General features: G+C 43.4%; 1 protein-coding gene across 1 annotated transcript in view; it reads left to right on the plus strand.

The window, feature by feature from the left end:
• MGAT5 (alpha-1,6-mannosylglycoprotein 6-beta-N-acetylglucosaminyltransferase) overlaps nt 1–27,728 on the plus strand; it is a 206,891-nt gene that overhangs the window by 132,325 nt on the left and 46,838 nt on the right. The window contains exon 11 of the mRNA XM_063107231.1: nt 24,641–24,790. Within this exon, the coding sequence (XP_062963301.1) occupies nt 24,641–24,790 (150 nt within the window). The remainder of the gene's footprint in view (nt 1–24,640; nt 24,791–27,728) is intronic.

A 27,728-nucleotide genomic window follows, 5' to 3' on the forward strand; every position in this document is an offset into this window, starting at 1 on the left:
CCAGCCAAGTAGGTTGTATTCAATTTCTAACTTTCCGGAAGGCAAGAACTTTGTATCATTCATTCAAAATACATGAGTACTGTATGCCAGACATTGTTCTGAAGTCTGGTAATGCAAGATAAACACACTGTGTGCTTGCCTTCATAGATCTTATATTCTCATAAGGAAAAAGAAGGCAAAAAACCATTAGATTAATATATAGTGCAGTGATACATTCTATGAACAACAAAGACAAGGTAAGGAAACACAGTGATGGAAGTTGCCCCCCCTTTTTTGCTGTTTTTTTTAATTCGCCTATCCCCCACCCCAAATTCCAATGAAGTCCTTGCAAATAGAGGATCCCATGTCACTCTTTGTGGAAATGAATTCTGAACTCTTCTTGAATCATGGGAAGGTTGAATTCATAGCACTAACCTGATTATAATGACTGTTTAGAATGGGACCCTGGTAAATGCCTGGGAGGAATGGGTTCCTTCTTTCCATAGAAATTCAATTTTCAGAAATCCTGCCCAGGCTCTCCAGTGCACATCTCAGTCTTAGCTGCTTCAAACCCTGCAATCAGCTTTTGTGGACTGGGCCTTTAGAGGTTTGTTCTCTTAATCATTTAGATTTGAAGTTCTTTAGAAGTTGATTTTTAGCTGCTTTCTGGGCCCTGCTTAAACATGAACCTTGGGCTTTTATGGTAAAAACACATTTGAGTGTATATTTTAGTAAAAGCAATTATTTGCCTAATAAGCCATAATTATGTGAAACAAGTTTAGGTTTCCAGGAATTTAGAAGCATCTTTAGATCAAAGCTTACTGTGTATGAGCATTGCTGTGGGTCTTGGCCCCAGCTGCTGTTGTTCGGAATCACCTAGAGATTCTAAGCTCTACCTCAGACCAGTTAGATCAGAATCTCTGGCAGTGTATGATAAAAGCCAGGTGATTTCAGTGTGCAACAAAGGTTGACAGCCAGTGTTCTGGAAACTTCTGTTGTGTCTAAATGGAAAGGTTGAGGTTGCCCGTTGTGGTTTTTTAAAAAGTGGTTTTCAAGTGTCTTGTGCCTGAGAATCATTGGGGAAACTCGTCAAAAGCAAGAAACATCCTCAGCGATTTGGGTGCAGTAAGACTGGGTAGGGCCTAAGGATCACAGGTATTCTAGATGATTTTGATAAAGGTGTTGGATGGAGGACCAAACTTAGAGCCTTTTAGTTTCTATCTATCTGAATAATCCTCGGGCATTCCAGGGTTGAGAACCCCTGCACTGGAGCATTGAGAGTAGACCAAAAGATCTCTTGATGGGCCTGCACTTCTCAAAGTCCTGGTTACCTCTGTCTGCCATTTCATTTATCAAATGTGCTGAGGCCAACAGCTCACTGGGGTGGCCAGGCTACCCCTGACAGCCATCACAAACTTGTGTACACACAGCTTGAGCTGTGCGCACATCAAGCATCAGGTGTGTTTGCTACCAAACCTGTTTATGCCATATACCTGTTTTGTAATGATATAATTTCATTAACTAATATATAAACCGATGAAATATAAATGTGAAAAAGTAAAAGCAGTCACTTCTATACAAACTTAGATTGTGGCTTTGGAAGGATTTGATAGACACAAGTCCTTTAAAAAATATTGCTGTTAAATTATGGGTTGTTGAAACTACAGTAAAATAATGGGGAACTTTACAAAAATATTGAGTCTGCATTTACCTTACTCTGCAAGTATTTTTATGCTTACATGACACTTTAAATAAATTTTAGAGATTGTATTATAGTTTTACATTGAAGTAAAATGTTCCTGGTGGTGTGTAGGAATCACTTTTTATTTTTGTCTGCATTAGAGGATTCTTTCTATTAGCTGATCAACTACTTCTCCCTCTTATGTTGAATAAAAAAACAGTGAGCAATGATGTCTGCTATAGGTAGGTAAGAGCAGCTGTAATAAGCCATTAACATACTCACCTAAGCATTTAATTTCCTACTTATTATTGAGACAGTACACAATTTAATGAACTTTCTATTTTTCTTATAAAACACAAAATACCTCCAATTGAAATCAAGCACTGAAAGGAAAAAATCAGTCAAGTACCTCATTACTAATCTAGCCATTCAGCTGTACTTCGTTAAAAGATTTGCTGTTGAAATTATCTTCCTCCTGCTGGCCACCCCAGGCTATTTTAAATACTGCTATTGTCCACTTTTGCCAGTTGGTATCCAGCTGTTATTTATAATGCAGGGATTAATCTCACCCTCAATATATTTCAAAGCTCTAAATCAGAGGTTTACAAACTCTAGCCCACATACTTATCACCTGTTTTTGTATGGTCCATGAGCTAAGCATGGTTTTTATGTTTTTATATGGTTGAGAAAACCTCAAAAGAATCGAACATTGAGACATGAAAATTGTATGAAATTTGCATTTCAGTGTCTTATAAAGTTTACCTTTCAGTGTTTACGCCCTTTTGTTTACTACTGTCTATAGCTGCTTTTGAGCTTCCGTGGCAGAGTTGAGCACTACAGAGAACTTGTGGTGCACAAAGCCCGCAATATTTATTATCTGGCCTTTTAAGAAAAAAGTTATAGACCGCTGACCCAAATGCCAGCTAGGCCTGAGTCTCTAGACTTTCAGTTGACCCTCTAGGCTTCTACTGCTCTGGGCTCTACTCTTTCCTCCCTTCCCGCTGTCCTTGAGGGTTTGTTTGTAACCTACCTTTTAAAGTAAATGTGTCAAATGTCACTGATTCAGTTTTTCAGGGGTTTTTTCTTCACCTGCTTAGTTAGGGCCAATCCTCTAGTGTTTAAGAATTAAGCTCCTAATTCTTCTGAACCATAAAACATTAGTAAAATCAAATCTGAGTTGTTAAAAAGACAAATTGGTTTTTCATAACTATTTGATTTCTACAGGTACACATGTATTTTTAATTCTTCAAGTTTACAAGTACACATGTATTTTAAATTCTTCAAGTTTACTTCTGGCGCCAACATCACTGACGTACAAGCACTTCTGCTATCTATAGTCCTGAAAAATCTGGAAAACTACAATATCGCAGACTAAAAACAGAACTAATGAGAAAAGTGGGATGGGTCCAAACCACTGAAAATCTAGACAATTTTGAATGATAGTTATAAAAAGTAACAATCCTAACAAAAATGATAGTAGAGTTCAAAAGATATTTAAAACCTAAAAAGTAAATACAGTAGTAAATATACTTTTCCTTTATAAAGGTCAAGTTAGCATACTTGGGGGAGGGAAGAGTAAAGGAAGGTTTAAGTCTACTTTTAGTTTGTGGAAACAAGGGTAAGATGTACCTGACCCTTACTGATAGAAGAGACCCCGTCTGTGTCAGATCCCATGGCCACACCATGCCAGGAGGGAGACCAGGCATGGTGTGCAGTACTGTATCCCTCTGTGGCTTACTACATGTAGCTGGGTGAGTGTGTTTTGCATTAAGCTACTGTTACTGATTCTACAAAATATTAATGTGCTGGGGAAAAAAATCACATCCAAACCACAACTTACGTGCTATTGACATTCCCTACTTATCCTTTGTGTATGAACTTATTGATGTTAGACAAACATGCCTTTTAGCAGAACCAACTGTACACCTTTAGTCTCCCAATTCAAGCTTCTCTCCAAATAACGCTCTGCATTAAAGAGTAGCATCAGCAAGAGAACCCGAATCCCAGTAACTGGCAAAAAACTGAGGAGATATCAAACAAGCATTAAAAAATTCATGTCAGCATGTCAAGACAGCATCTGTAAACCACAATATATTTAATCCAAAGGGAATGAATCATAAAAGTGTACTAGAATGTCACAATCACTTAATCCTTCTTATGCCATCAAAAGCCCCCCACTACTGGCTCCTGATTTGAGAAGTTCTCAGTTGCTGATTGAGTAGACCTGGTGTGTTCATTTCAGCTGGGCTCCGTTGTGCTCAAATGCACATCATCAGCGATGACAAACTGGGGGTAGAGGGCAATATTGTTTGTAATTCCACCAAAATCCGAGGTAGCAAGCTCAGCCTCAAAGATTGGGCTCTAGACATACAGATATAGTTTTTAAATGAATGCATATAAGGCTGGGTATTTATACATATATATCAACACGTGTAGGGTATAACAATAAGAAAATGAAAAGTTATTATTGACAATATGACACTAGGGAAAGATCATAAAGCCACCGAAGATGAAGAATATTGAGCATTTTGGGGAAGAGGAAGAAATACAGAAGACTTTGATAAATGCTTACTGAAAGGAAGATAAATCTAGCGTCTTTTACTCGGCATATAAATTTAGGTCATATTGGCTCTAATAGATGGAGGAATGAGGAAGAGCTAAGCAAAATCTGTGCTAATCAACAGCAGAGTCTCTTGGAAGGTGAGATGTGGTATAAGTAGCACCTCGTTATCAGTCAGAATCAGTAAGCACTGGGAACATTTTGGTATCATGACAGAAATCCTCAAAAGGGCGTCAAGGAAAAATGTTGATGCAAAGTAAAATGATGGGTTATTTTTAAATGTGCAAAATTAGCTTGTGGCCGGACTATGAGAAATCAGTTAAGTGTCAGGGCATAAGAATCTGTCAGAGGCAAAATAGGAAATGTTTGAACAAACAAAGGGAAATGCAGAAGGGAAGAATGCCAGTATTGTATCCAGTATTTACCTACCCCTCATTGCAAGAGAGACTGGGAAATGTGGTCTTTTAACTGGGACTATCACTGCCCCAAATAAAAGTGAGATTCTGTTCATAAGGAAAAAGGGGATGGGATAGCCACGAGCAGTCTCTGTCACAAAAGGGATATGTGCTCAGCTAATCTTTATATTCAATGAAAAGGTAGGGAGTGTAATGCTAGATGCCCAGGAAATATGCCTATATGAGACATCTCAGGATAAGCAAAAGCTACAGTGAAAGTAGAATTATAGAGAACAGCAGAAATGTTAACATAATAAGGATATGCCAGAGACCACTTGGCCAGATAAAAGATATGTCTGATGCATTCTGTTTACCAAACTGACACACAACTATATTTCATAGAGTGTGCTTTGGTTAAGAGCCCTGTTCCAATCCTGGTTCTGCCAGCTCATTTATGGGATGACCTTAGGCAAATTTCATGATCTGTCTCAGCCTCCGTTTGTTCATCTGTAAAGTGTAAACAGCAGTCTATTCCTCCTAAAGTGGCTGTCAGGCTTAATTGGAATGCAGCGTGTAAAGTCTTCATACAGAGCTGATCACACAGGAGGCACCATGCCCATTAATGTGACTGGGCCATCTCTGCTTAAAGTTTCTGTTCAGCAAGGAGCAAAACACCTGGCAAGCTCTTGCTTCATGCCACCTCATGCCAGAGGAAAGGGGAGGAACTGTCCTCATCCTGTGACTCAGTCCTGATCAACACGGAAGAGTTGTTTGGTGAAGGGAAACCAGAAGGGACAAGAATATTGCCCTCTCATAGCTACGTAGAGTTGAATAGTCTTGTGTGTACTCAGGAATTCCACAGCCAGGTGAAGGAAATATATCTCTGAAGGGAAGACTATGAATGGAAACCACCAGCGAAGAGGACTGGTTAGGTGATTGTTGAAGAGTTAGGATGTTTCCACACATAATTAATTCTGTGATCACAGCATGTGAAATCAGAAGACAACAAAGTCACCAGCTTGACTTCATGGGGATCAGAGCCTTGGATTTTGAAAGAATATACAAAAGATGACTGGACGGGCCGAGCCCGTGGCGCACTCAGGAGAGTGCGGCACTGGGAGCGCAGCGACGCTCCCGCCGCGGGTTCGGATCCTATATAGGAATGGCCGGTGCACTCACTGGCTGAGTACCCGTCACGAAAAAGACAAAAAAAAAAAAAAGATGACTGGAAGGCATAGAACTAAAATGTAAGTTAGAGGCATCTAAAGCTCAAAAGTTGCCATCTCTTCCTAAAAAAGTCAAGGAAAATGAAAAAGGGTTCATTTTCCCCACTTTAGAGTGTTTGAAAGCTTTTCTCAAAATAAACTATAGTGAGTCTTTTTTTCTTTAAATTTTGTCATGGAAAATTTCCAATAAAAGAATTGTATAATGAGCCCCCATGTACCTGTCATCCACCTTCACCACTTATCAACTTGAAGCCAGTCATGTTTCATCCTTATCCACCCCCACATTTTGAAGCAAATTTAAGACATCTTATTCTTTCATCCCTAAGTATTTCAGTGTGTATCTCTAAAATATAAGCCTTAAAAAAAAAGCACAGTACCATCATTACACCTAAAAATCATTAACAGTAAGATCTTAATATTAAAAAATAAGGTCAGTAAGTTAGTGTTCAGATTTCTTAGATTGTCTCAAAAAAATTTTTTTTTCATTTTATTCAAAATCAGGATGCAAATAAGATCCACATGTTGTGATTGGGTGTATTTCTTAAGTCTCTTTTAATGGGAGTTTATTTGTTGAAGAAACCAGGTTATTCTGTAGAGTTGCCCACGGTCTGGATTTTAGTAATTGCATACCCATGGTGTGGTTTACCATTTATCTGCTCTATTTTTGAAACTGGTAGATGAGATACAGCAGCTTGATGAAATTCAGGTTTGATTTTGGCAAGACTGCTTTATAAGTTGTTGCTATGAGTTAAATGTGTCCCCTAAAAGTTCGTGTGTTAGAAACTTGATCCCATTGTAACAGTGTTAAGAGAGTGGGAAATTGACATTATTTGAAAGGTGGGTCCTTTAAGAGGTGATTGACTTGTGACCACAATGCCCTCATGAATGGATTAATCCATTCATGGAGTAATGGGTTAATGGTTTAATGGGTTATCAGGGGTGTAGACTGGTGGGTTTATAAGGAGAGTACATGAGAGAGTTCATGCCGTCCTTGCCACATGATCACCTGCGTCGTGTAATCATCATGGGACCCTGTCCCATGGTGATGCAGGTAATAGAGAGAGTTCTCTCTAAGAAGAAGGGCCTCATTTGAAGTGTCCCTGGCCTTTGGACTTACTGGCCTCTAAAGCTGTGAGAAATAAATTTCATTTCTTTATAAATTACCCACTTTCAGGTGTTCTGTTGTAAGGAACAGAAAGTGAACTAATACAGTGGCATTGGCTATTAACATCAGGAGGTACATGTCTGGTTATCTTGCTTTTCTTGATGTTAGCGAACATTAAGAATCATTGTCTATCACGGGTTTAGATCTCTGCACTGGCCAGCTGCCAAAAAAAAAAAAAAAAAAAAAAAAAAAAGAATCATTTCCTAGACCCATTGGTTCATTAGTACTTGCTGGTGATATTCTAATTAAGTGTCTTTATGAACTCACTTAATTTAAATATGTTTGCTGTTTTTCAGTCCTTTGCAGTTATTGATGCTATACTGACTAGTATGTTTAGCTGTAGATGCAAAGTTTGAGAGCATCTGAAAAGTCATCCCAGGAAACGGACCTGGACAACATCTGTACCAAGCTTACACCTTCTGCCTTTTCCAGATTTGCTCCTTTTTTTTTTAAAGGAAAGCTTTTTCACTTTAATTTTTCTTAGTAGAGTTTAGCCTCAGCCTCTGCACTACCTCCATATGCTTTACCAGCTGAACTATCAGACCAACAAGCTAGATAGGTTCCCTAGTGATTAATTTTTTCCTGAAGACCCTGAGGCCCACAGTCACGCACATATGGTGTCTAATGGCTTGGTGGTAACTGAGTTAATGGTGTGTGAAGGTGACCTGAATAAATGTGGAATCAGAACTAATGTGGTTCGTGGCAATCTGATCCTATAATAATGTGCAGTACTCGTGTTTTTGCCTGAGTCTGTGTTAGGTGACTCTTGGAGAGAAGCTATGTAGTCCTGAGCTCAGGAGTTCTGTCAGGGACACAGGAGACCAAACACCTCCTCTCTTAAACCCCTTCAGTGAGCCTTTCCCACATTCTGCTGGAATTTAGAAGAGAGCTTCGTTCTCCTTTCACAGTTACTCTTTCTAAATTGAGAATTGCAAATGGCCAGGACAGATAAGGCATTGGTATGGTTCCCTTAGTTTTTCCCCAAACCTTCCTGCTAAGAGAAATAGATGCCAGCAGAATTTGACTTGCCCCTGTCATTTCAGTGTGGGCCAGTGGTTATTTGCAAGCCTTCTATTCCAGGCTCCAGATTTCCACTGGGTCTTCAGTTTGTTTTTGATGGTTGCAGCTGTGTCAGTGAAAAAATTTTGAGCATGATCTCCCAATATATGGATATTAACTTATTGATTAAAAATGTATAGCACTATGGTAATGCTATGTATACTATTGAAAACTATAAACAAACATTTTCACTTTTTTTCTTACCTCCCAGTGGATTGTCTTGTGCATCACATGTCGGGGTCTACTTCTTAGATGAGGCACTGTTTGAAGTTCCAGCAAAACAGTGGTACCCTCTAAATATATCAAACACCAAAAGCAAAATTCAACTTCAATTACTTTTTAAAATCAGGAAATATGAAAAGAAATTATTTTTATTTCAACATATGTCTCTTTTGTTTTCAGAAATTTTTAATCACATGGCAGTGCACTATAACTATTTTATATTTAGGACTTCTTGAAGGACTTTAACCCAGCCCTATTTCTACTGCTATTTACATGGAGTAGTCTGCCCTATCAATAAACAGAAATTTAAGTCACATGACATGGATACTAGTATACATGAAAACTAAATATCCTCTGGGGGTGGGGGGGGAACTAAGTAAAATATAATGTTTGTTGATTTTTGCTAAAATAGTTGCAAACATCAGGAATATTTGGGCCCAGGTCTCCACTGAAGTGGGCCCCTTCTGACCCCTCTATATCAGTTCTTCAGCATCTGTTATGCCAGCTCTCAGACTTTTGAAGCTTTCTTCTTGTTTCAGTCCCTGAAGGTCTTTGTTGCTTGGACTCCTTTTTCATTCAGCAGGTGTTTGTTGAGCAACTTCTGATGTGGTTGATCTAGACTAATGATCACAGATGTATCTGACTAGGTCCTTGCCCCGCTGAAGCTTGGGATCAAGTAAGAGAAGGAGACAGACTGATCCCTCAAGCAGTGTTTTAACAAGGTGGGAGACAGTAGCCACTAGAGGATTAGGGATCCATTGGCTGGGGGAGTTGGGGAGAGATGGGTGGTACTATTAGTGACCTGCATGAGGAAAGCATCAGCGAAAAGGTGCCACTGGGACTGCCTCACACAGTAAATGGCAGGATGGCATTTCTAAGCAGGAGACAGTCTTGAACAAAGACTGGAGACCACTACAAAGTTAGTTAGCTATTGGCTTAGTCTATTCGGGCAGCTAAAGTACCATATACTGGGTGGCTTATAAATACCAGAAATTTATCTCTCACAGTTCTAGCAGCTGGAAGTCTGAGATCACGGTGCCGGCATGATCAGGTTCTGGTGAGGAGCCTCTTCCAGTTGCAGCCTGCCGACTTCCCATTGTATCCTCCTGTGATGTAAAGAGAGCAAGCTCGATCTCTGGTCTCTTCTTATAAGGGCACTAATCCTATCATGAGGGTCCACCCTCATGCCCTCGTTATCTCCCAAAGGCCCCACCTCCGAATACCATCCCACTGGGTATTGGGATTTCAACATAAGAATTTTAGGGGAACACAAACGTCAGTTCAGAACAGCAGTGGACATAGGATTAGAGGAGAGGGGCTTGGCTAGAATAGAACACAGGGTTGAGAAGTCATGAGAAGAATCCTTTGTAGTTTGAGAATCACTTAGCAACATCATCTCCTGTGAGCCTCTGGAGCTCTCCAGGAGGGAGGGTGGTTATTACCTGAAAAATCCGAGTTCAGGGAGGTGAAACCACTTTCCGAGGGCACATAGCTGGTAAAGGACAACGCCAAGTTCGAAAACCCAGTTTCCTGGCTCTGGGTCTTCCTCCTCTTTCCCGTACTTCCTTAGAGCATGTTATATTGGCATTGGTTTGCGGGCAGAGTTTTGTGGCTCACAGGGTGCCTGAGAGATGTAGGGGAGGGGGAGCGGTGTTGTTGATTAATCAAGTGGGGAGACAAGGGTGAAGAAAGCATGAAAGATACTTTCCAAAATGATTGACAAGTATGAGACCTCAGCTTTACTTTTCCAGTGTATTTTAATTGTTACTGTTTTCTAACTGCTGCTTCTAAATTACACACTTTAGTTGCTTTTCCTTTCTCTAAATACATTTATTTGCAGCATTTTATATTCAAATGCGCTATATTGAGACTTGATCACTTTTATTTTGCTATCTTCATGTTTTCAAGAAATCAGGAGTGAAGGGAAGAAATTTCAAGAGGGATGTGACTTATTTCGAGAGAGGTAGAGGAGGAAAGGTATTTTTAGTTTCCCTTTTAAAAAAAAAAACAAAAAAACAAAAGCAAAAAACCAGCCCTTCAGTTAAAGCATGGCTGTCAGCTGTCCTTTGAAGAGAACTTTCACTGCTGTGCCTGAATCAGGATCTCAATCTATACACCTCAAGTAGTACAGAGAGATTATGCCAGGAATTTAGAAGGTAGTTCTTCATTTGATTGGAATGGGAGAAGGAAGGAACCCAAGAGAGAGAGTCTTGTGTTGTAAACGGCCTGGTTTGTCACATGTCAGGTCCCAGCCTACAACACGGATGTGTTGACACTTGGTATTCTGAGGGGAGAGATTATGCACATTATTACACAGACACATCCATCATCGTGAAGCCATGGGTATTAACGCATATGGCACTGGGCTGAGTGCCTTTGAGAGGAAGTTTAACAAGCACAGCCTTTATGCACTGGAGCTTGAAACTAGAAATTTGCTACAGCAGTGTGGTGCAGTGGAAGCAAGCCGTCCCACCTGAGGGTGGGGAGCCCCAGGGTCGGTGAGTTCAGCGCTGAGGAGAGAGGGTCCCTTGGTGGGGAAGAGTCTGCCCCACACCACACAGAGGGATTGTACCACTGGGGTCAGTGGTGTGCCCTGTCCCACCACAGTAAGTGCTGGGTGGAGCTCTTTCAGATGCATGGTGGGGATTGGGGGGTGAGAGAGAGAATATGTGGTGGGGCTTATGGCCCCTTCACATAAGAATAATTTTCCGAATCTCATTTCTTTCTGTAAGCACTCCCATGAAATAATTGGGCAGGTCTAATATTCCCTCATTTTATGGATAAGAAAGCTGAAGCTTGGGAACTTGCCCCAGGTCCTACAAGAAGTTAGTCACAGAGCTGGAATAAAAACCCAGATTACTTCATTCTTGAACTCAAACTGCACAGTGAATTTTACACTAATGTGGATAGGGTCCAGAAAAGGCCAGATTACTTCAGATCAGTGCCACGGGGGGGGGGGGGGGGGGGGCGACTGTGAAGACTGTTTAAAGACAGAGACCAATTCTCCCTGCTCCTCACTGAGTAATTAATGCCATTCCTTCTGTGAGGCTGCTGGTAAGAGCCGCCATGCATAAGGATCTTCAAAAAGTCCTCAGTCTTTTTGAAGCAGAGCTGTTTACCCTGTATATAATCATTATAACAATGAGAGCTTCCTTGCACTTTCAATTATGTCTTATTTGGAGTTCGTCACCCTGTGCAGACTTTGCAGTCAAGATCTGCATTTGTGAGATGGTGCATTTGTGACCTGCCTGGATCTGTTTGGTTGTGCTGGTGTCCCCAGAGAGGGGCTTTTTATTCTTAATTAAGGCTGCAAAGAGAGGAACACCTCCAAATACTACTATAGAATCATGATTAATTCTTTTACCGTAAATTAAACACTAAATGAAGATTTTTTTCAGCCCCAGACTGTGTGTTGCTGTGTTTCTCTACAGCACAGTGGTCTGGTCCTGTGTTTTATGTGATTCAGAATCAGACTAGTAGAGCCAGTCTAGCCCCCATCCCCAACCTGCTGCCTTTCGAAGCTCCAAGGAGAAGCACATGCACGCTCAGTGGAGTGTGAACTCCTGCCAGATGTGTGCGGTGCATCCAGTTCATGCTGCCCTTTTCATTGCTAGCTGAGAGAGGCTGGCAGGAGGGGGAGGCCCTTGGGATGCCCTCTTCTCTTCAGAGGGAGAGATAAAGGTGTGTACTATCCTGGACACATGCGCCCTGGCTGGTCCTGCCTTTTCCCTTCTTGGTTTCCCAATGAAAGGGGCCTTCTCCCAGATTTCTGCATAATCACTACATGTGAAACACGCCCTTTGGGGCTGCCAAATGTGATTCTGGAGACTGACGTTAACTGTTTTCCCTCTGGTTGTAAGAAAATTACATGTGGAATAGTTGGAAATTCCAAGAGAGCAATTACTTTTCATGTTGGCGTGCAGAAGTAACCAGGTTCTGTATGTATTCTGCCAGTCACTTGTGTTTTATTTGTGTTTCTCGCTTTATATGAAAGAAATGTTTTCAAATTAATTAAAGATAGTTTCTTGGTAAGCTATGAGTAAAGATGCATTGACAAATCTGGCAATACTGTCCATGGATGTAAATATAGAGTATTAGTTTTGATGGCATCACTGACTGATTTACGGTGGAGAATAGTGGAAAACAGAAAATGTAGTGTTACTATTTCTCACTGAGAGAAACCTATGTATAGATACAAGTTTTTTCCCAGAAAGTTTTTACAAAGAAATACATTTAAGTGATTAAAAAGTATTAATCTATTACTTTTTAATTTGGGGGGTATTATTTTAACTTTATTCTTTATTGAGGTGATTATATATAAAAAGTTCAGAAAAAATCTTCACTGTCTGCATTTCTTTTCTGGCCATTATTATTCATTTCATTTCATGGTTAGTATGGAAAATATTCTTTGATCTAAGGAGGGGGTGTTAAAAATGATCCCTTTTGGATGTCAAATGCTCCAGGTACATCTAGGGTTTTTGGTTGGAAACCAGTTGCAGTCTGATCCTTCGGGGAAAGAAAACTCTGGAGAGTGAATTGCTCCAGATTGGCCCCACCTTGAGACAGGGGTTTGCCTTCTCTACCTCCCTGACGTTCATCGGTCCTCTTCAGTGGAAGCCAGTTCTTTGGAGAGGGAGCAGCTATCAGGTTAACAACCAGTTGGTGGCCGAGGGGCCTGGGTGGCCGTCCATAGCCACAAGGGCTTCTTGCCTTTGCAGATGAATGGGTATAACCCTCAGGAAAGCATAGACGGGGGAGTGTTTTAAGTCATAAGTTAAAGCCATGGACTTTATGGTTCAAAGGACCTTCAAATCATCAAGCCCCTCATTTTCACAACTAAAGAACTTGAAGTTGCAAAAGATAAAGTAGGTTGCCCCAGTTTATCCAAGCAGTTCTAGGAGAGCTAAAGCTTGTACCTAAGCCTCCTGCCACCCAAACGGTGCCTTCTGGATAGGCTTGCACAGTCTCTCCCAAGAAAACAACTTAGAGAAAATGACTGAGAGATAAACAGGCATGAGAGTTCCTCCAGGTCAGCGTGGGGGAGGAACTTCACACGTGGTATTCTTGGTATTGCTGAGGCTTTTGCAGGTGACAGCTGCCTTGGGGTGAAAGTGTGATTTATAACAAAGCTTTCCATCCCTGGGCTTTTGCAAAGTGAGAGAACATTAAGTGAAAATGGTTTATCCCTTTCTTTTCCTTCAGATTCTCTGACCCACCTGATAAAATATCTCTGCTCAGAAGCATTTTGTCCTGGGCCTTTTGCTTTCTGTGTTCCTGTGTCTGATCAGGGCATCCTGGGTAAGGGGAGTGACCTTGCAGCCCCTGGTCATGGCCCTGCTGCCAGCAGTGTTGGTGGAATAACAGAAGGTGGCCCTTCCTTGGCTTTCACTGTCCTCACCTATAAAATTAGGCTGTACACTTCATGCTGCTTTTAGGCATCAGTTTCCAAACTTTAGTCATTCCGCACCAAATCCATACCCCACCTGTACTATTAACTGCTTTTTTTATTTTATGTTATTTTTATTTTTTGGCAGCTGGTCAGTACAGGGATTGAACCCTGGAACTTGGTGTTATCAGCACCACGCTCCAACCAACTGACCTAACCAGCCTTACTGCTATTTTTAATGGACTTATTTTTTTAATTCACTGCTTTAGGTTTGTCCTAAGTAATTAATATCCAGGAAATCACATGGGTATGCTATGTTTTTCTAAACCACATATAGATTTATGTAACTTAAAAATTAAACTGATCATCCATCTACCACATAAAGTCACTTTGTATAATTAAGTTGAAAGAGTGAGACTCCAGAGAATGTAAGCAAAAAACAACTGTCTGAATCCTTCGTTAAGAAACAATTTGGGGGCTGGCCCCATGGCTCACTCAGGAGAGTGCGGCGCTGTTAGCGCCGAGGCCACACGTTCGGATCCTATATAGGGATGGCCCGGTGCGCTCACTGGCTGAGCATGGTGCGGACAACACCAAGCCAAGGGTTGCAATCCCCTTACCAGTCAAAAAAAAAAAGAAAGAAAAGAAACAATTTGGGGGGCGGGCTCTGTAACTCTTAAATAACAAAAAAAAATTCTTCTGTTACTTGTAGTTCCAAGAACAATCAGTGTAATAATTAAAGTCTCCACTTTAGTTTAATAATGGAAAGTCTGAACATTGTTTCAGGTTAAGCTCCTTCTCTCTCACTGTCAAGTGTTGCTTTACTAGGAAGCCTGAAGTGGGGGTGGGATCTTCTGTCCTCTCCCAGCTTGCAGGTTGTCTCCTCATCTTCCCCACCATCTTCCTGTCCCCAAAACCGGGCTGCTGATAGTTTCAGTTTCTCTAGGGATATAGAGGAGAGAAGGCTGAGATGAGGGGTGGGAAAACTCTTGCCTGAACAGGACTGGCACTGCCTAGTATTAGTGCTGCCTGGGCTCAGCAGGTGTCTAATGCTGATTTTCTCTGGCATGACAGTTGTGAGCCTTTACCCACCCCCAGCCCCATGGATCAATCACTTCCAGGAATTTGTTCCTTGAGGATGGTGGTGTGGCTCCCTCTCAGCTCCTGGTTTCCAGCAGCCCACTCTCCTTGTGGCCCCCATGGGTAGAGCCCTGCCCAGTAGGACCCAGTTGGGTGCCCTTCTGTGCAGTCTGTGTAGTTGATGCCTGCACTGGGGAAACCCAGTCATCCTTCCCTTCAGAAACTCTGGGAGCTCTGGCTATTCCTGAAGCTGGTCCTGCTCCAAAGTCCTCTTTCAGGGCATCCACCCAGCCCCAGTCTCTAACCACAAGGAGTTTCAAGGCTTGGGTCTAATACGGATCTGTGTGCCCCTGGAATTCCTGGGGATGCACATGAAGCCCTCTAAATTATCCCCTAGAGTCCCTCCTTGCCTGGTAAGGTAGAGGTGAGGAGCAAACCAGCAGCTCCCCAAGAACGTCCTTCCTTCTGCTCTCTCAGGGTAGGTGGTGGGCACAGGCTGGCCCCACTAGTTCCACGTGTTATGCCATTGCCCTTGTAGAGGAGGGCTGGCCTCTCCCTTTGGGGGTAGTTGGCCCCTGTTGTTTAATTCTTGCCCTTTGGGGCCTCCATTTAATTGTTGGGAGAAGCCCCATAACACCCATGGCCAGTGTGACCGTGCTGCTCTTCACTGAGGCAGCACCCAGCATCGACATTCAGGAATTCTTCCCTGGTGACTTCACAGGACGGTCCTCTATAGTAGCCAGTTCTCCTTTGTTTTAAACAGCATCTGGTTACCAGCCTCTGGCCAAAGCCCCTCAGGATATCGCCTCCTCCTCTTTTTCAGGAAGGATGAGACTCTCAGGTGAAATCCAGTCAATCCACAATGCACAGATCCTTTAGTAGTTCCATAAAAAAAAAATGCAACTTCAGTTTTGCCAAGGCAGCCTCTAGTCTTCCTAACCTTCCGTTGTGACAGCTTTCTCTCTGTCACTAAACAGCCTGTTTTCTGTGATTACTGTCCAGATAGGGCTGATTATAGAAAGCCATGAAGGAGCCTGTTGACACATTTGAGCCATGATGGTCTGTTTTCCACCTTCCAGCCAGTTTTCTAAGCACAAGTGGCATAGCTGGTGGGCTCTGTTGCTTTGAGCCTGCAGCAATCGGAGTAGATTAAGAGGCATCGTTATTCATTTGCATTTGGGAAAAGAGAAAACAGCTTTACAATTTGAAGACCTCTGTCCCTCTCAAAGCAGTAAGGAGGTTGCATCAAAAAGTTTCTTGTTTTCATAAACTGTCTGGCAGTTCCCCAGGGTCCTTTAAGATACATTCGTTAAATGGCAGACAGAGACAGCTCTAGTGCTAAGGCAGAGAAAACCCTGCAAAACAAAAGTGCTGGAAAATGGGGAGGCATATTGACTAAGCTGTTCAGACCAAGAGATCTGGAAGGGATGTGGGCATTGGGTCCAGCTGGGCCAGGAGGTGAAGGGCCAGTCACCTCTGGACTCTAATTTCTGGCTTGTCCCATTTTATGGTTTCAGGGGAGTGTTAGCACCATGTTATTTAAAATAAGGGTACATACATATTGAAACAGCTTTTATGTACATTTTATTATTCTCAATTTTAATTCAGCACTGCACGTACAGTAGGTGTCTAATAGAACTGTGAAGCGATACTATCCCCTATTTATTGATGAGAAATTTGCCATCGAGTTGGAAAAACAGGGCTGATTGCTCTTTGCATACTACCCATTTAGCCTCAGAAGTCTCCCAACTTCTTTCTTTAGACCAGAGACAGAAATTCTCACCTAGTCAGATAAGAGATAATAGTAAGTAAAGTGCTCGTGAATGTTCTTCCCCCTCACTCACTCCCCAGGTAGGTGGGTTCTTAGAACCATCATTATCATTCTTGAGTACTTAAGTGCAGCTTACACACAGCTACTTGCCCATCGCCCTGGATGAGTTATAGTTATGCCAGTTGTGGTCAAGTCAAGAATAAATGTGGAGCCCTGTACATCAAAAGAAGCAGATTCCCTTCTTTTTATTGCCTGTGGGCCCACAGGTGGACCACAGAGCAGGCTGGAAACAAGGGAATAAGTATCCCCCCTCATTGTTCCTGCTGTGTTAATTGAGCACCGTCTTCTCTCCTAAAGAAGTAAGGACTTGGGAAGAAGGGGACAGGGCTGGACAGGCTTTGAGATTCTTAGCTTCCAAGGGCTTCCAGAGCCCTACGAGGCTTGCGTAGGACACAGAGAGGACCCCCTGCACCCCATACACACATCTTAACCTTGGGCTGTTACTTGAGATAAATGATCCAAGGACTGTACATTCTTTAAATTATTCTGTAATGTAAATTATTTCTGCTTCACTGCTGAAATTCACAGAGATTTGCATTTTAGAACTTTAATCTTGAAATAAAAGAATTTTTCATCCTTGTTGGATTTTAGACTTCAGGAGCAGGAAGACGAGGTAGTTTCTTTTTGTCTCTCTCTCCCTCCCTTTTTTCTTTTTACCTTGCAACTCCTAAGAGAGAACCTTACGCTTGGTAGCTATGTTAAAAGGCAAATGAATCAACTATAAAGTATACCTTTTAAGGTTTGCAACTCTCCTTTTATTTTATTTTTGATTTGAATACACCTGTAGGTGGTCATGGACCTGAGCTCACTTGCTAAGAGCAGGTGGAAGAATGTGGCTCCTGAAGCAGGGTGGGGATGTGGGCAGATCCCTGCAGGGCATCTGAAGGACCCGGGCTGTGCCTGAGACACATCTTTTTCATGAGCCTGTAAATACTTTGTGGTTTATATGCCTTCTTTGTCCTTCTTGGCCATCGTGCATTTACTGAGCCCCTGCCTGTGCCAGGCTTCTGCTGAGCCTAATGTCCTGCCCTTGAGAAGTTCGCAGTTCTAACCGTGGGAACATCCAGTGACAGTGCAGCCCAAAGAAGTCAAGCAAGAGGATACTGAAGGCACAGAGGAGGTAGCAGCTAACTTCACCTGGGCAAATCTGGGAAAGCAGGCTTGTAGAGGATGAGGAGAAGGGAGTCCATCCAGGAAGAAAGGAGAGAGGAAGGAGGGTCATCGTGGGCAGAGGCAATGGTAGGACAGGTGTATGTGAGAGGGCAGGAGAGGTGCAGGAATGAGGGATAAGTGTGAGAAGACTGTAGGCAAAGTAGGAGAGGCAAAGTAGGAGAGGCAACAGTGGAGGTAAAGCTGGAGAGCTTGCAGAAGCCAGACTGGGAAGGGCCTTGTGTCGGGGAGGCGCTGAGGAGGGGTCTCTCATCTCGTTGACCAGGAGGAACCTTTGAAACCCTTCACAGAAGGGAACAATGTATTGAGTTTCGGAAACTAGTGGTGTTGTGAGGCACCCTCCCACAAGAAATGCACTTACGCGCCACTCGTGCAGAAAAGGGCAGTTTATTCACTCCAGCTGGCCAGCGTCCGTCTCCCAAGGAGCAACCAAGGAAGAGCGGCCTCGGGCTTTGGTCTTGTAGAGTTTTTAAAGGCAAAAACTACATCCCATTGGCACACGGGTTTGTCCAGCTGCACAAAGCAAGCTAGGGAGCTAGGTTGCAAAGACCAAAAATGAGCCGTTCAAGCAATCAAGCATACAAGTTTTCATTGTATATGGTTCCCGTTCCCATGTAATAATTCGCTGTATATGTCTCCTGTTTCTATGCAATTGTTTTTTGTTTTTATGAAAAGGTCAGCGGTTTCTCATGCAGAAGTGGGGGTAGTTTGCAGGTCAAATGAGGTAAAATGGAGTTACTTAGGTTAAGCAAGCAATTCTACAGAAGCAAATAATGTATGTTATAAGGGTGTAGGGAGCTCTATTTCAGTGGCAATGAGGAGGATGGATTGAAGAGATGGGTGAGAACCTAGAGACAGTGCCTTAGCCCACACCTCTAGAAAGCAGGGACCAAGGCAAAGGCTTCGGTGTTCATGTTTTACTGGGGAAGGAGGTGCAGACCTAGGGCAGTAAGAAAGAGGGAAGCAAGGCAAAGAGTGGTGCAAGCTGACGTGAAGGGGTACGTGACACGCGGGCTCCTACTTAACCAGGGGCCACACAGACCAGCAGCACATTGGCCTCTGGACGCCCTGGAAGGTTGCAGGGAGGTGCTCTACCATGACATAGTCTAGAAGAGAGAAGAGAGGGAGCTTTATTTGCTGCCTGCTCCCTCCTGTTTCCCATTTCCCATTGGCCTTATTCCACCTTACAGGGAACTAAATAAAGCCCTGTAATTCTGAAATCCTGATCAGGAAGGGTACCCCCATGTGTCCCCTATCCCACAGTGTAGCTTCCCAGTCTGACGGTGGAGCTCAACCTGGCTTGTGTGAGCACTGACTAAGAAGAAGAAGGAAGAGCAGGCGGTCACGGAATCTGAAGGCTCATGAAGTTGGTGTTGCTATTCAGACAAGGCACTCAGCTCAGTGATCATGACAGTAGCTCAAGCAGGACGGGCTGGATGCCAGAGTGAATGGAGGAGGTTGGTAGTCATGAAAGATTTACAAGATCTTCATCCAGTGCAGGTGACAAATCCACCTCTCAAGGAGTTACATCACAGCACAGGACTCCCATGGCTGGTTTTGGTCAAGGCATACTCTATACCCAGGTGTTTCTTAAAGAAAAAATATGATTCATTATTATATATTTGTAAAACCATGTACTGGGCCAATTTCTGTATTTGTGGGGGAGGAGGTGGAAGCTACTTCAAAAATGACTAAAAGTCCATGGTAGTCAAAATAAAGCATGTGCTCACAAGTGTACTTCTCAGGACTCTTACTGCTGCAAATGACAGAGCCTGACTTTGCTAGCTCTGACCATAACAGGGATTGGCCGATTCTTGGAGGAACCCAGGGGTGCACCTGAGCTCAGACATCACTGGAGCTGTGGGCCAAGACACTGCCAGGACAACTCAGTCTTTCCCATTAGGCCTTCTCTGCGCAGGGCTTTGTTTTTCCCTGCCTGGACCTCCAGGGACAGGACCTGTGCTTGCCTATGCAGTAGGTGTTGCAGCTCACCACTGCCCCTCCAGAGAGGGATCAACTTTCCATATCTGTCCAGCACTTACCAGTGAGGACTCCCACTGACTCAGAATCATCAGGCGCTCACCACTGGAGGAACCAGCTTTGGGCAGGGCTACAGAATTATTTATTTAAAAAATGGCAGGTCACGAGGTGCCATGTGGATGAGGGGAAATGGTGACCAGGAGAAGGGATATGCGTATCTGCAGTGGGGAGCAGGGTGCTACTGGGGAGAAGGGCATGTAATGTCCACTGTAACCCAGAGCTCACAATACTGCCGTTTGCCAAAGGACAGTCCTATTCCTCGAATGCACCAGATAAAAAAGTTGGGGAAAGAGCTTCTGATTCTCCAGTGCTGCTTCACCTCTCCTCCTGCTGCAGACTCACATGAGTATTGCTTAGATTGAATTGTCTTCCTAAAGCTCTCTCTCCAAGCCCTAAATACCTTACTACCCATTCTGCAAATGTACCTGCCTCCAGCTACAGCTGTGAACAGCTGAAGACATGCCAACAAGCTGCTCCTCAACTCTGGCAGGCTCCCTCCTTTTCCTTTGCATCTCCACCCCCCTCCCCCAAATGAGCTTAGGTAGACTTAAATTTTAAACAGATCAGTTGTTTTTAATGGAAATTTAAATTGAACTAGAGACTGAAAGCATTAAGGGGCTACAAGTTGCCCAGCTGGGACCTGTGGGAGGCATTTCCCATGGCTCCAAGACAGGTGGTGGCATGCTCAGTGTAAGCCCCAGGGACCGCATCTTGAGAACGTTGTAGGTGAGAGGGGTTTTGGAGTAATTTTCTTTGACCTCGGCCTCTTAAGTCAGAGAAGGAACACTCTAGGGAGTGATCTTGATCCAGTTCTTGGCTCAATGGAATACTGAGATCTATGGTGTCACCTTCCTCCTGGGCCTGGATGACCAAAGGGAGGGGAGTGTTTGCTGGAAAGTGTCCCCACCCCTGCACAGCCCTCCCCACCTTGGGCCTTTCCAATGGTTGGGGAGAGTTTGGGCAGGCAGAGACATCCTTAATTTAAGAAACCTCAGCATCCTATTTCTTAAACACAAAAGATGAGAGTGCACACCAAAGAGAGAAAGGAATCCTTTGAATCGATTGGTGACAAGAATGGAGCCTTCCAGTGTGGTCACAGAGGTGCAAGCTTTGGAGTCTGACTTGTTTTAGTTTTTTCTTGATTGCATATGTTTTAAGTTTTTATATTTTAGTTGTGAAATGTATCAAATATACAGAAGTCTAAAAAATAAGACATCCATATGCCCACTAACCAGATTTATAAATGTTAATATCTTGCAATATTTTTTTAACAAAGAAATGGTATATTATAAATGTCACTAAAGCTCCATCCTCCGCCCCAGCCCTCCCTCTCCTCAGTAGTCAGTATCTGGAAAGTGGTGTTTATCACCCTCATGCATATTTTTGTACTTTAAAACTATAAATGTCCATATGTATAAACATTGCCTATGTGCATAATATTGTTTTGCATGGGTAAAAATTTTTACAAAAATAGCATCAAACCACACAACCTCTTTTGCAGTCAGTCCTAACACTGCTGCTTGCTTGGAGAAATCATGGCGTGGTTGCATCACCTTCTGAGCCATGGGGAGGCATATTAAAGTGCTGATTGTATTCATCCTGGCACAGTCCAGATGAGCAAGGATGAGAGCCTGGAGAGGAGAAGACCAATTTGCTATTATGGACATGGAGTCAACAAGGTTTTGTGACTAATTGATGTGTTGTGTGTGCAGAGGGTGGGGGGCAGGAAGGACAAGTGTGTTTGTGGTCCAGGTACCTGGCGGGGGGATTGGTGCCCGTCACTGAGCTGAGGAGCAGATGAGGAGATGCTGGCCATGTAGGGTGATGAGTCTCCCTTTTTGACCTGTTGAGTTGGAGGTGGCTGCAGCACACCAGGTGGAAAGGCTCAGGAGGCAGGTGGACATTTGGACCTGAAATTCAGGGAACAGATCTGAGCTGTAGATGCCTCTTTGGGTTCTTTAAGAACCTGGTGAGCCGGTAACATTGGAAGTGGAGGTAGCTCAGTATAAGAGGCTCTTGTGGCACATTTACCTGGAATAGGTAGCGTCGTTCAGCCTCGCCAGACTTCTACAGAAGTCTGTGGCAACAAGAGACCTGTGGTGGAATCTCCTAATTGTCACGTCAACTTCAAAGGTTAGAGTTACGCTTGAACATGTTTTTCTTCTAATCACCTGTTGGGATCTCCTCATTTGTGAAATTACACCAACCCTCTCTGAAGGTAATTTCTACTTTGACTTTACCATGCCTTTATGTGAATAAGGTCATAGGCTTTGTTAGCCTTTATGTGGAATCCTTTCTATTTGCCTGAACTTGCCCCCTTGTGCTTCAAGCAGCTCCAGCCTTCCCTGGGATCTGACAGCAATGTGTGTGTAACCTAGTGCATTGTTCCCTTCCCAGGCATGGAGGCTGGGAATCCTGATCTTGAGTCTGTCTGCAGTGAATGTTTTCCTCCAGGACAGGAACCAGAAGGGCCATTCACTGTGGTGCCCAGTAGCTCACCCCAGGCCTAGTGTGAGGCCTTAGGTCCATCTTCACCAGCGAGCAGCTGGCTTTTCATGGAGAAACATCTCCTTTTGCATCAAAGAGAGAGGCCTGCCCCCACCCACCACCCTCAGTCCCAGCCCCTGCTTCAAGGCCAGCAAATCCTGAGAAGCTTCCTTTTGGACAATTGGAGTCCACCTAGAGTAGCTCAAGTGAAAATATGGGGTGGGTCTGGGAAGAGTTTGGGTGGCTGCTACTGTTATAAGGATCTAGGAAGACCTGAGGAGTTTAGGATAGAGAATGGCTGCGGGTGCGTGGGAACCAGAGCAGCCCCAGGGCCTGATGTCTCTATATTGTCTCTGCTTTGTTTTCTCTCTTCTCCTGCTACTCCTTTTTCTCCTCTTCCTCCTCTTTTCTCTCTGTTCCTCCCTCCCTCCCTCTCTCTCTCTCTCTCTCTCTCTCTCTCTCTCTGTCTCTCTGTCACACTTGAGAGGAAGATGTCTCGGTGGTGGTTGCTCTCTGGGTCCCTCATATTACCAACAATCTGTTTTTTTCCCTATCCTTTCTTTCAGCTCTTACTTGGTTCTTTTCCCACCCCCCACCCCCCAGAACTGGCAGCTGGCTTCCTCAGAACCTACTGGCCCATAACTAACTGTCCAGGCTCCAACATCAAATGACCTTTTTGCCCTTAAGACCATGGCCACCTGGCAGTAATCTCTCTGTGTCCAGGATTCTGAGCTCCTAAGAAGGATCCGATCAGCTCCCTTCCTCTTCCTGAGCCCGTCCCCGACCCCCTGCACTGTTCCTGAGCTGTCACGCCCTGGGTGGTCAGTGTGGCAGGGGGCAGACTTTCCAGGGGCTGTGGGCAGGGACAAAATCCCTGAGAAGAGGGTGTATGGGGGCAGAAGTTAACAGATACATCTAGCACAAGTGCCATATCCTAGAACCTGTCATGTTACCTATACGTGTATATGGTCCCACATCTAGCTCAAGCTACAAATGGGAAGTCATGGTTTATAAACTGTTTCTTGTCACTCTGCACAAATTCAAGGGTAAACATCTCTGAAGTAATGAATTCAGCATTTTGCAGCCACACCAGACATGGCATGGAATTAAACACTCAGTCCAAGTGTTCATTTATTCATGTGCTAGGGTGGCGGGGATGGGCTTGCTAGATTGTGAACAAAATCATCCTAATGCATTAAATGGAGATTGTGGACTGTGCTGTTTTCCCAGTCATGAATACTTTTGACACATGATCTGAAACATGTTTTCCCCAAAGATGAGAGTCCTATGTGATATTCATCAGGGCAGTGAATGGCAGAAGGCAGACCATGAGCCACCTCCCCCGTCCTGCGCTCTGTGGCTGCCAATGCCACACCCTTGGGTCCCTTGTGGTCCTAAGTCACAAAACCAGCTATTATTGTATTTGCCTGGAGTGTCTGAAAACACTTGAATGGGAAAACCTTGTCCTACTTTTATACAACTGGAAAAAATTACAGAACTTGATTCTTGCAAATTTCAAAAAAAAAAAAACCACAAATCCATCTTGTACAACTTAGTCACACAGAAACATGAAGAGGAAGAGAAAGTGAGCTTGCTTCCACGTCCCAGGTGGTTTTGATTTTGAAAACATGCCTCGAAATTCAGTGCCTTCACATACAGGAAAGGGGTTTGGTTTTGCTTCTAATAAAACTACTCTCAAATGTCTCAGGCTCATCAAAGTTTACATTCAATCTCTTTTTCCACTTTTCTCTACCTGGATATTCTCATTACCTCTCCAGCTGCTGAGTCAATCAATATATACTGTGGGAAACATCTCCCCATGATCCAAATTAGGTGGGATCCAGTTCTGACAATGAGTTAATCATCACTAGAAGTGTTGGCAAGAGACGGGGATGTTTGTATACCTCGGGGACAGCTTAGTACCACCGGATACATATTCTAGTCCAACCAACTGCCTTCCCTGGGCTTTCCTTCCCCGGGCTTTCCTTCCCCAAACTTCCTCCCCCTTAAGGAGGATAGCCAAAAGCAACTGTTGGGTCCCTGGTAATTTACGAAGTGAGGATGATACTTCAAAACAGTTGGCTGTGAGCTGACGTTGGTATTCAGTAATATGTTCCCATATAATGTTTCCTCTTGCAAAATTGTACAGCGGCCATGTGAGTGTTTTTTCCCTCAAAATCCAGCCAGATTACTTTGAAAAGAAATTTTGGTAATTGGATTGCCATATTCCTGCATCTGTCTATCACGAACTTCTGTCTCTGTGGCCTCTAGCTCGCAGAAGAGATTCTGTCTCATGAGACAGGTTGTTATATGAAAGAAAGGAAAAGAGAAATGGCTTATGCTTGTGTCCCCTCTGTAGAATAAGAAGCTCTACTTGGACATTATTCACACATACATGGAAGTTCATGCGACTGTTTACGGCTCCAGCACGAAGAATATTCCCAGTTATGTGAAAAACCATGGTATCCTCAGTGGACGGGACCTGCAGTTTCTTCTCCGAGAAACCAAGGTAAGTTTTTAGTAGTTTTGTAAAAATTCACTAGAGATGTTGTTTACAGGTTTGTTTCCATAGGTGTTAAAAATAGGATCAGAGTCTTTCATGCTTTCTTTTGAACACCACAATAACTCTTTCGTTCCTCAGCAGTGATTTGCTAGGACAGCTGTAGCTGAAAAGTTAGTGAATTGTGGAAGGAGGTTGCTACAGTTTTGTTCATTGCTTTATTTAGAAGAAATATTTTCTGAGGACCTACTGTGTGCTAGGCATCAAGCAGAGGCAAGTAAGGCCCTGCCTCAAAGGATAGACCTCCTGATAGAACAGCAGTTTTCACAGTAAGCCAGGGGTATTGAACTCTGCCGTCCCCACCCCTCCATCACCACTGTTCAAGGATTTGGTTTCCCAGTCAGCTTTTCTTCTACCTCCTGGCTCAACAAGCACTGGACACTGAAGAATTTCAGATGAGGTGGAAGTCCCCACAGGCTCAAGAAAGAGGGAAAGAATCAAGGAAGATGTAAAAGAGGAAAGATGGATGAGGTGTGGGTACATTTGGACCAGGCAGGTGTGAGTGTCAGGTGGCGAAGGTGCAGATGACATATTCAGGAGAGAGCTAGAAGCCAACTTCTCTGGTTTCAGTGCTGGAAAACAATGGAAGATAAAATCTTATTAGGGGATGAGGGTCTGATTGTCACAGATACAGGCAGAGTTCATACCATGTGGTGTAGGTGGCTGGGGGAGCCACTGAGGATTGTTGTGCTAAGCAGTAGCAGCACCATGACATGAGGTTTTGACACCGTGGGCATGTGCACACCATGGTCTGTGTTCTTTCTGTAATTCTGCCAGGGAAGTACCAAAAGAAGTTAGGAGACTTTTGAGTAAACCAAGTTTGGCCTTGAAGGGTTGGATGGCATTTCGGTGTATTAGATAAGCTCCCCCATGTGTACTAATAAGTTCTTATTTATGAATACTTATTGAACAGCTGCTACACGCCAGGCATTGTGAAAGGGACATAAGAGTGAAGAAAGCCAGGGGATCCCTCCCTGAGTGTTTCCTCAAGCACAGGGAAGCTTATCATCAGTAGTGGATAGTCCCCATCTCACTTTGTTTTCCTGTTCAAGGTCAGAGAGGGAGGCTGGGCAGATGGACTTCTCTGACATAATAGCGATTACTAATCATTGTGTGATACTTCATTTTTAGGAAGTGTATTCACATGTGCTGTCCTCTTTGATTCTAACAGAAGGCTTAAGAGGTAGACAGGGAAGGTATTGTTGACTTTATTTTAAACATGAGGAAATAGGCTAGAGAGTTTGGCTTGCCTGCAGTAAACTGGGGTCAAGTCTTGGAGGTGGCCCTAACTCATTTTTTATTATAAATTAAAGCTCTGCTAGGCCCTCAGTGTAACATCCTCATAAACACCCAAACTTAAGAACACTTAATGAACACCCACCAGTCAAAAGAATATAAATCTCCTCTTTGCCTCAGTTTCTCCATCTGTAAATGTGTTTGATCCATTCTGCCTCCAAGTTGTTTGTGTGAGCCCACACATAAAATAGTTTGACAAATTCTTTAGCTCCTTGGCCAAAGACCTGGTTTGCCTCAATGAAGATTTCCTTTCAAGGTCATCTGTGGTCTGATGACTGCTTGTGGCTATCCAGGAGTGAAGTGTGTTCCCAGTTCTCACTGTTTGCTTTCCGTCACCTTCTCTTCTTAGGTTGACGTTTTAGAACCATCAGAACATCCAGGCCCTTTAACAGCAATGCTGTTTTGTCCATTTGCCTCATTTTACTTTTCTCCACCTCAGATTATGGAAGAAGTTCAGGTTCCTTTAAATAACATCTGGCAGAGCGGGTTTTCAGCAGTGTGTCATTACTGTCTCGCACACTTTTGTTAACCCAGCCTCGTGAGTGTCTTGCTCAGCCTTGCAAATTTTAAAAGAACCTTATGTACCTACCATCCATTGTCAGACAATGGGAAGCAGGCCAAAATGGAGATGACTGATGTCCAGGGGAGGACAAGAGAAGAGAGCCGAAAGGCCCAGGCCACGATGTCAGAAATTGCCTAATAACCAAGGATTACAGCTTCAGTTTTGAACATAAGGAGCATCTATTCATCCTTGGAAAACTTGTGCCTTCAGAGGATGTCACTGATCACATTACATATTGCCTGTTTATCCGACTAGAATATATTAAAATACGCCAACTGGAATTATGGCTCAAACAGTTGGCAGATATGGGGATGAGGCAGTATATCGCCAATGCTCCACTTACACCCAGAACACAGCAGCAGGTACTAAAATAAATGAATCTTGGGCTTAGAAATAATGACACAAAAGACCAGTCGGGCTTTGCATTTATAACCTTTTCTGCCTCTAACACCTTCTTCTGTGTCTCTGAGTAATTTAAAAGCAATTTATTCCAATCCATGTTAGAAGTGGAAAACCGGAACTGCCGAGGAGCAAATGTCTGCAGAATGAATGGATTCACACACTCCTCAGTCTCCTCACTGGAGAGGGAAGCAAGCCTGGCCTTCTCAAGAGGTTTAGAGACAGAGAAAATGTTTGATGCTTAATCAGCTTCTGACTTGTTATTTGTCTGTATGAGCCATCTCTGAATCTGCCCCAAGCCCAGGAAACTCTCTGCTCAGCAGAATTTCATCCTGGCATGCTATTAGGGCCCAGGCATCATTAGCAGACTCTTGCTTCAGGAGCCTGTGAAGACAGGAGGAATTCAGTATAACACTAAAATCGGGGCTGAGATTTCTGGGAAGTTGTTGGAAACTAGAAGACCCTTCTAATAGCAGTATGGATTTGGATGAATGAATTATTTATCAGAGGACCACAGACAAGTCCAAAAAACTCCAGGAGTGCAGTTTGAGCCAGCAAATCAGGACTCACTAGGGTGGCGTGTTTTTATTTTTGGCTTAAATCTCCATTTCTCAATGTGGTTTCTTTCTT

Source organism: Cynocephalus volans, chromosome 1, assembly GCF_027409185.1.
Source record: "Cynocephalus volans isolate mCynVol1 chromosome 1, mCynVol1.pri, whole genome shotgun sequence".
Taxonomy (NCBI): domain Eukaryota; kingdom Metazoa; phylum Chordata; class Mammalia; order Dermoptera; family Cynocephalidae; genus Cynocephalus; species Cynocephalus volans.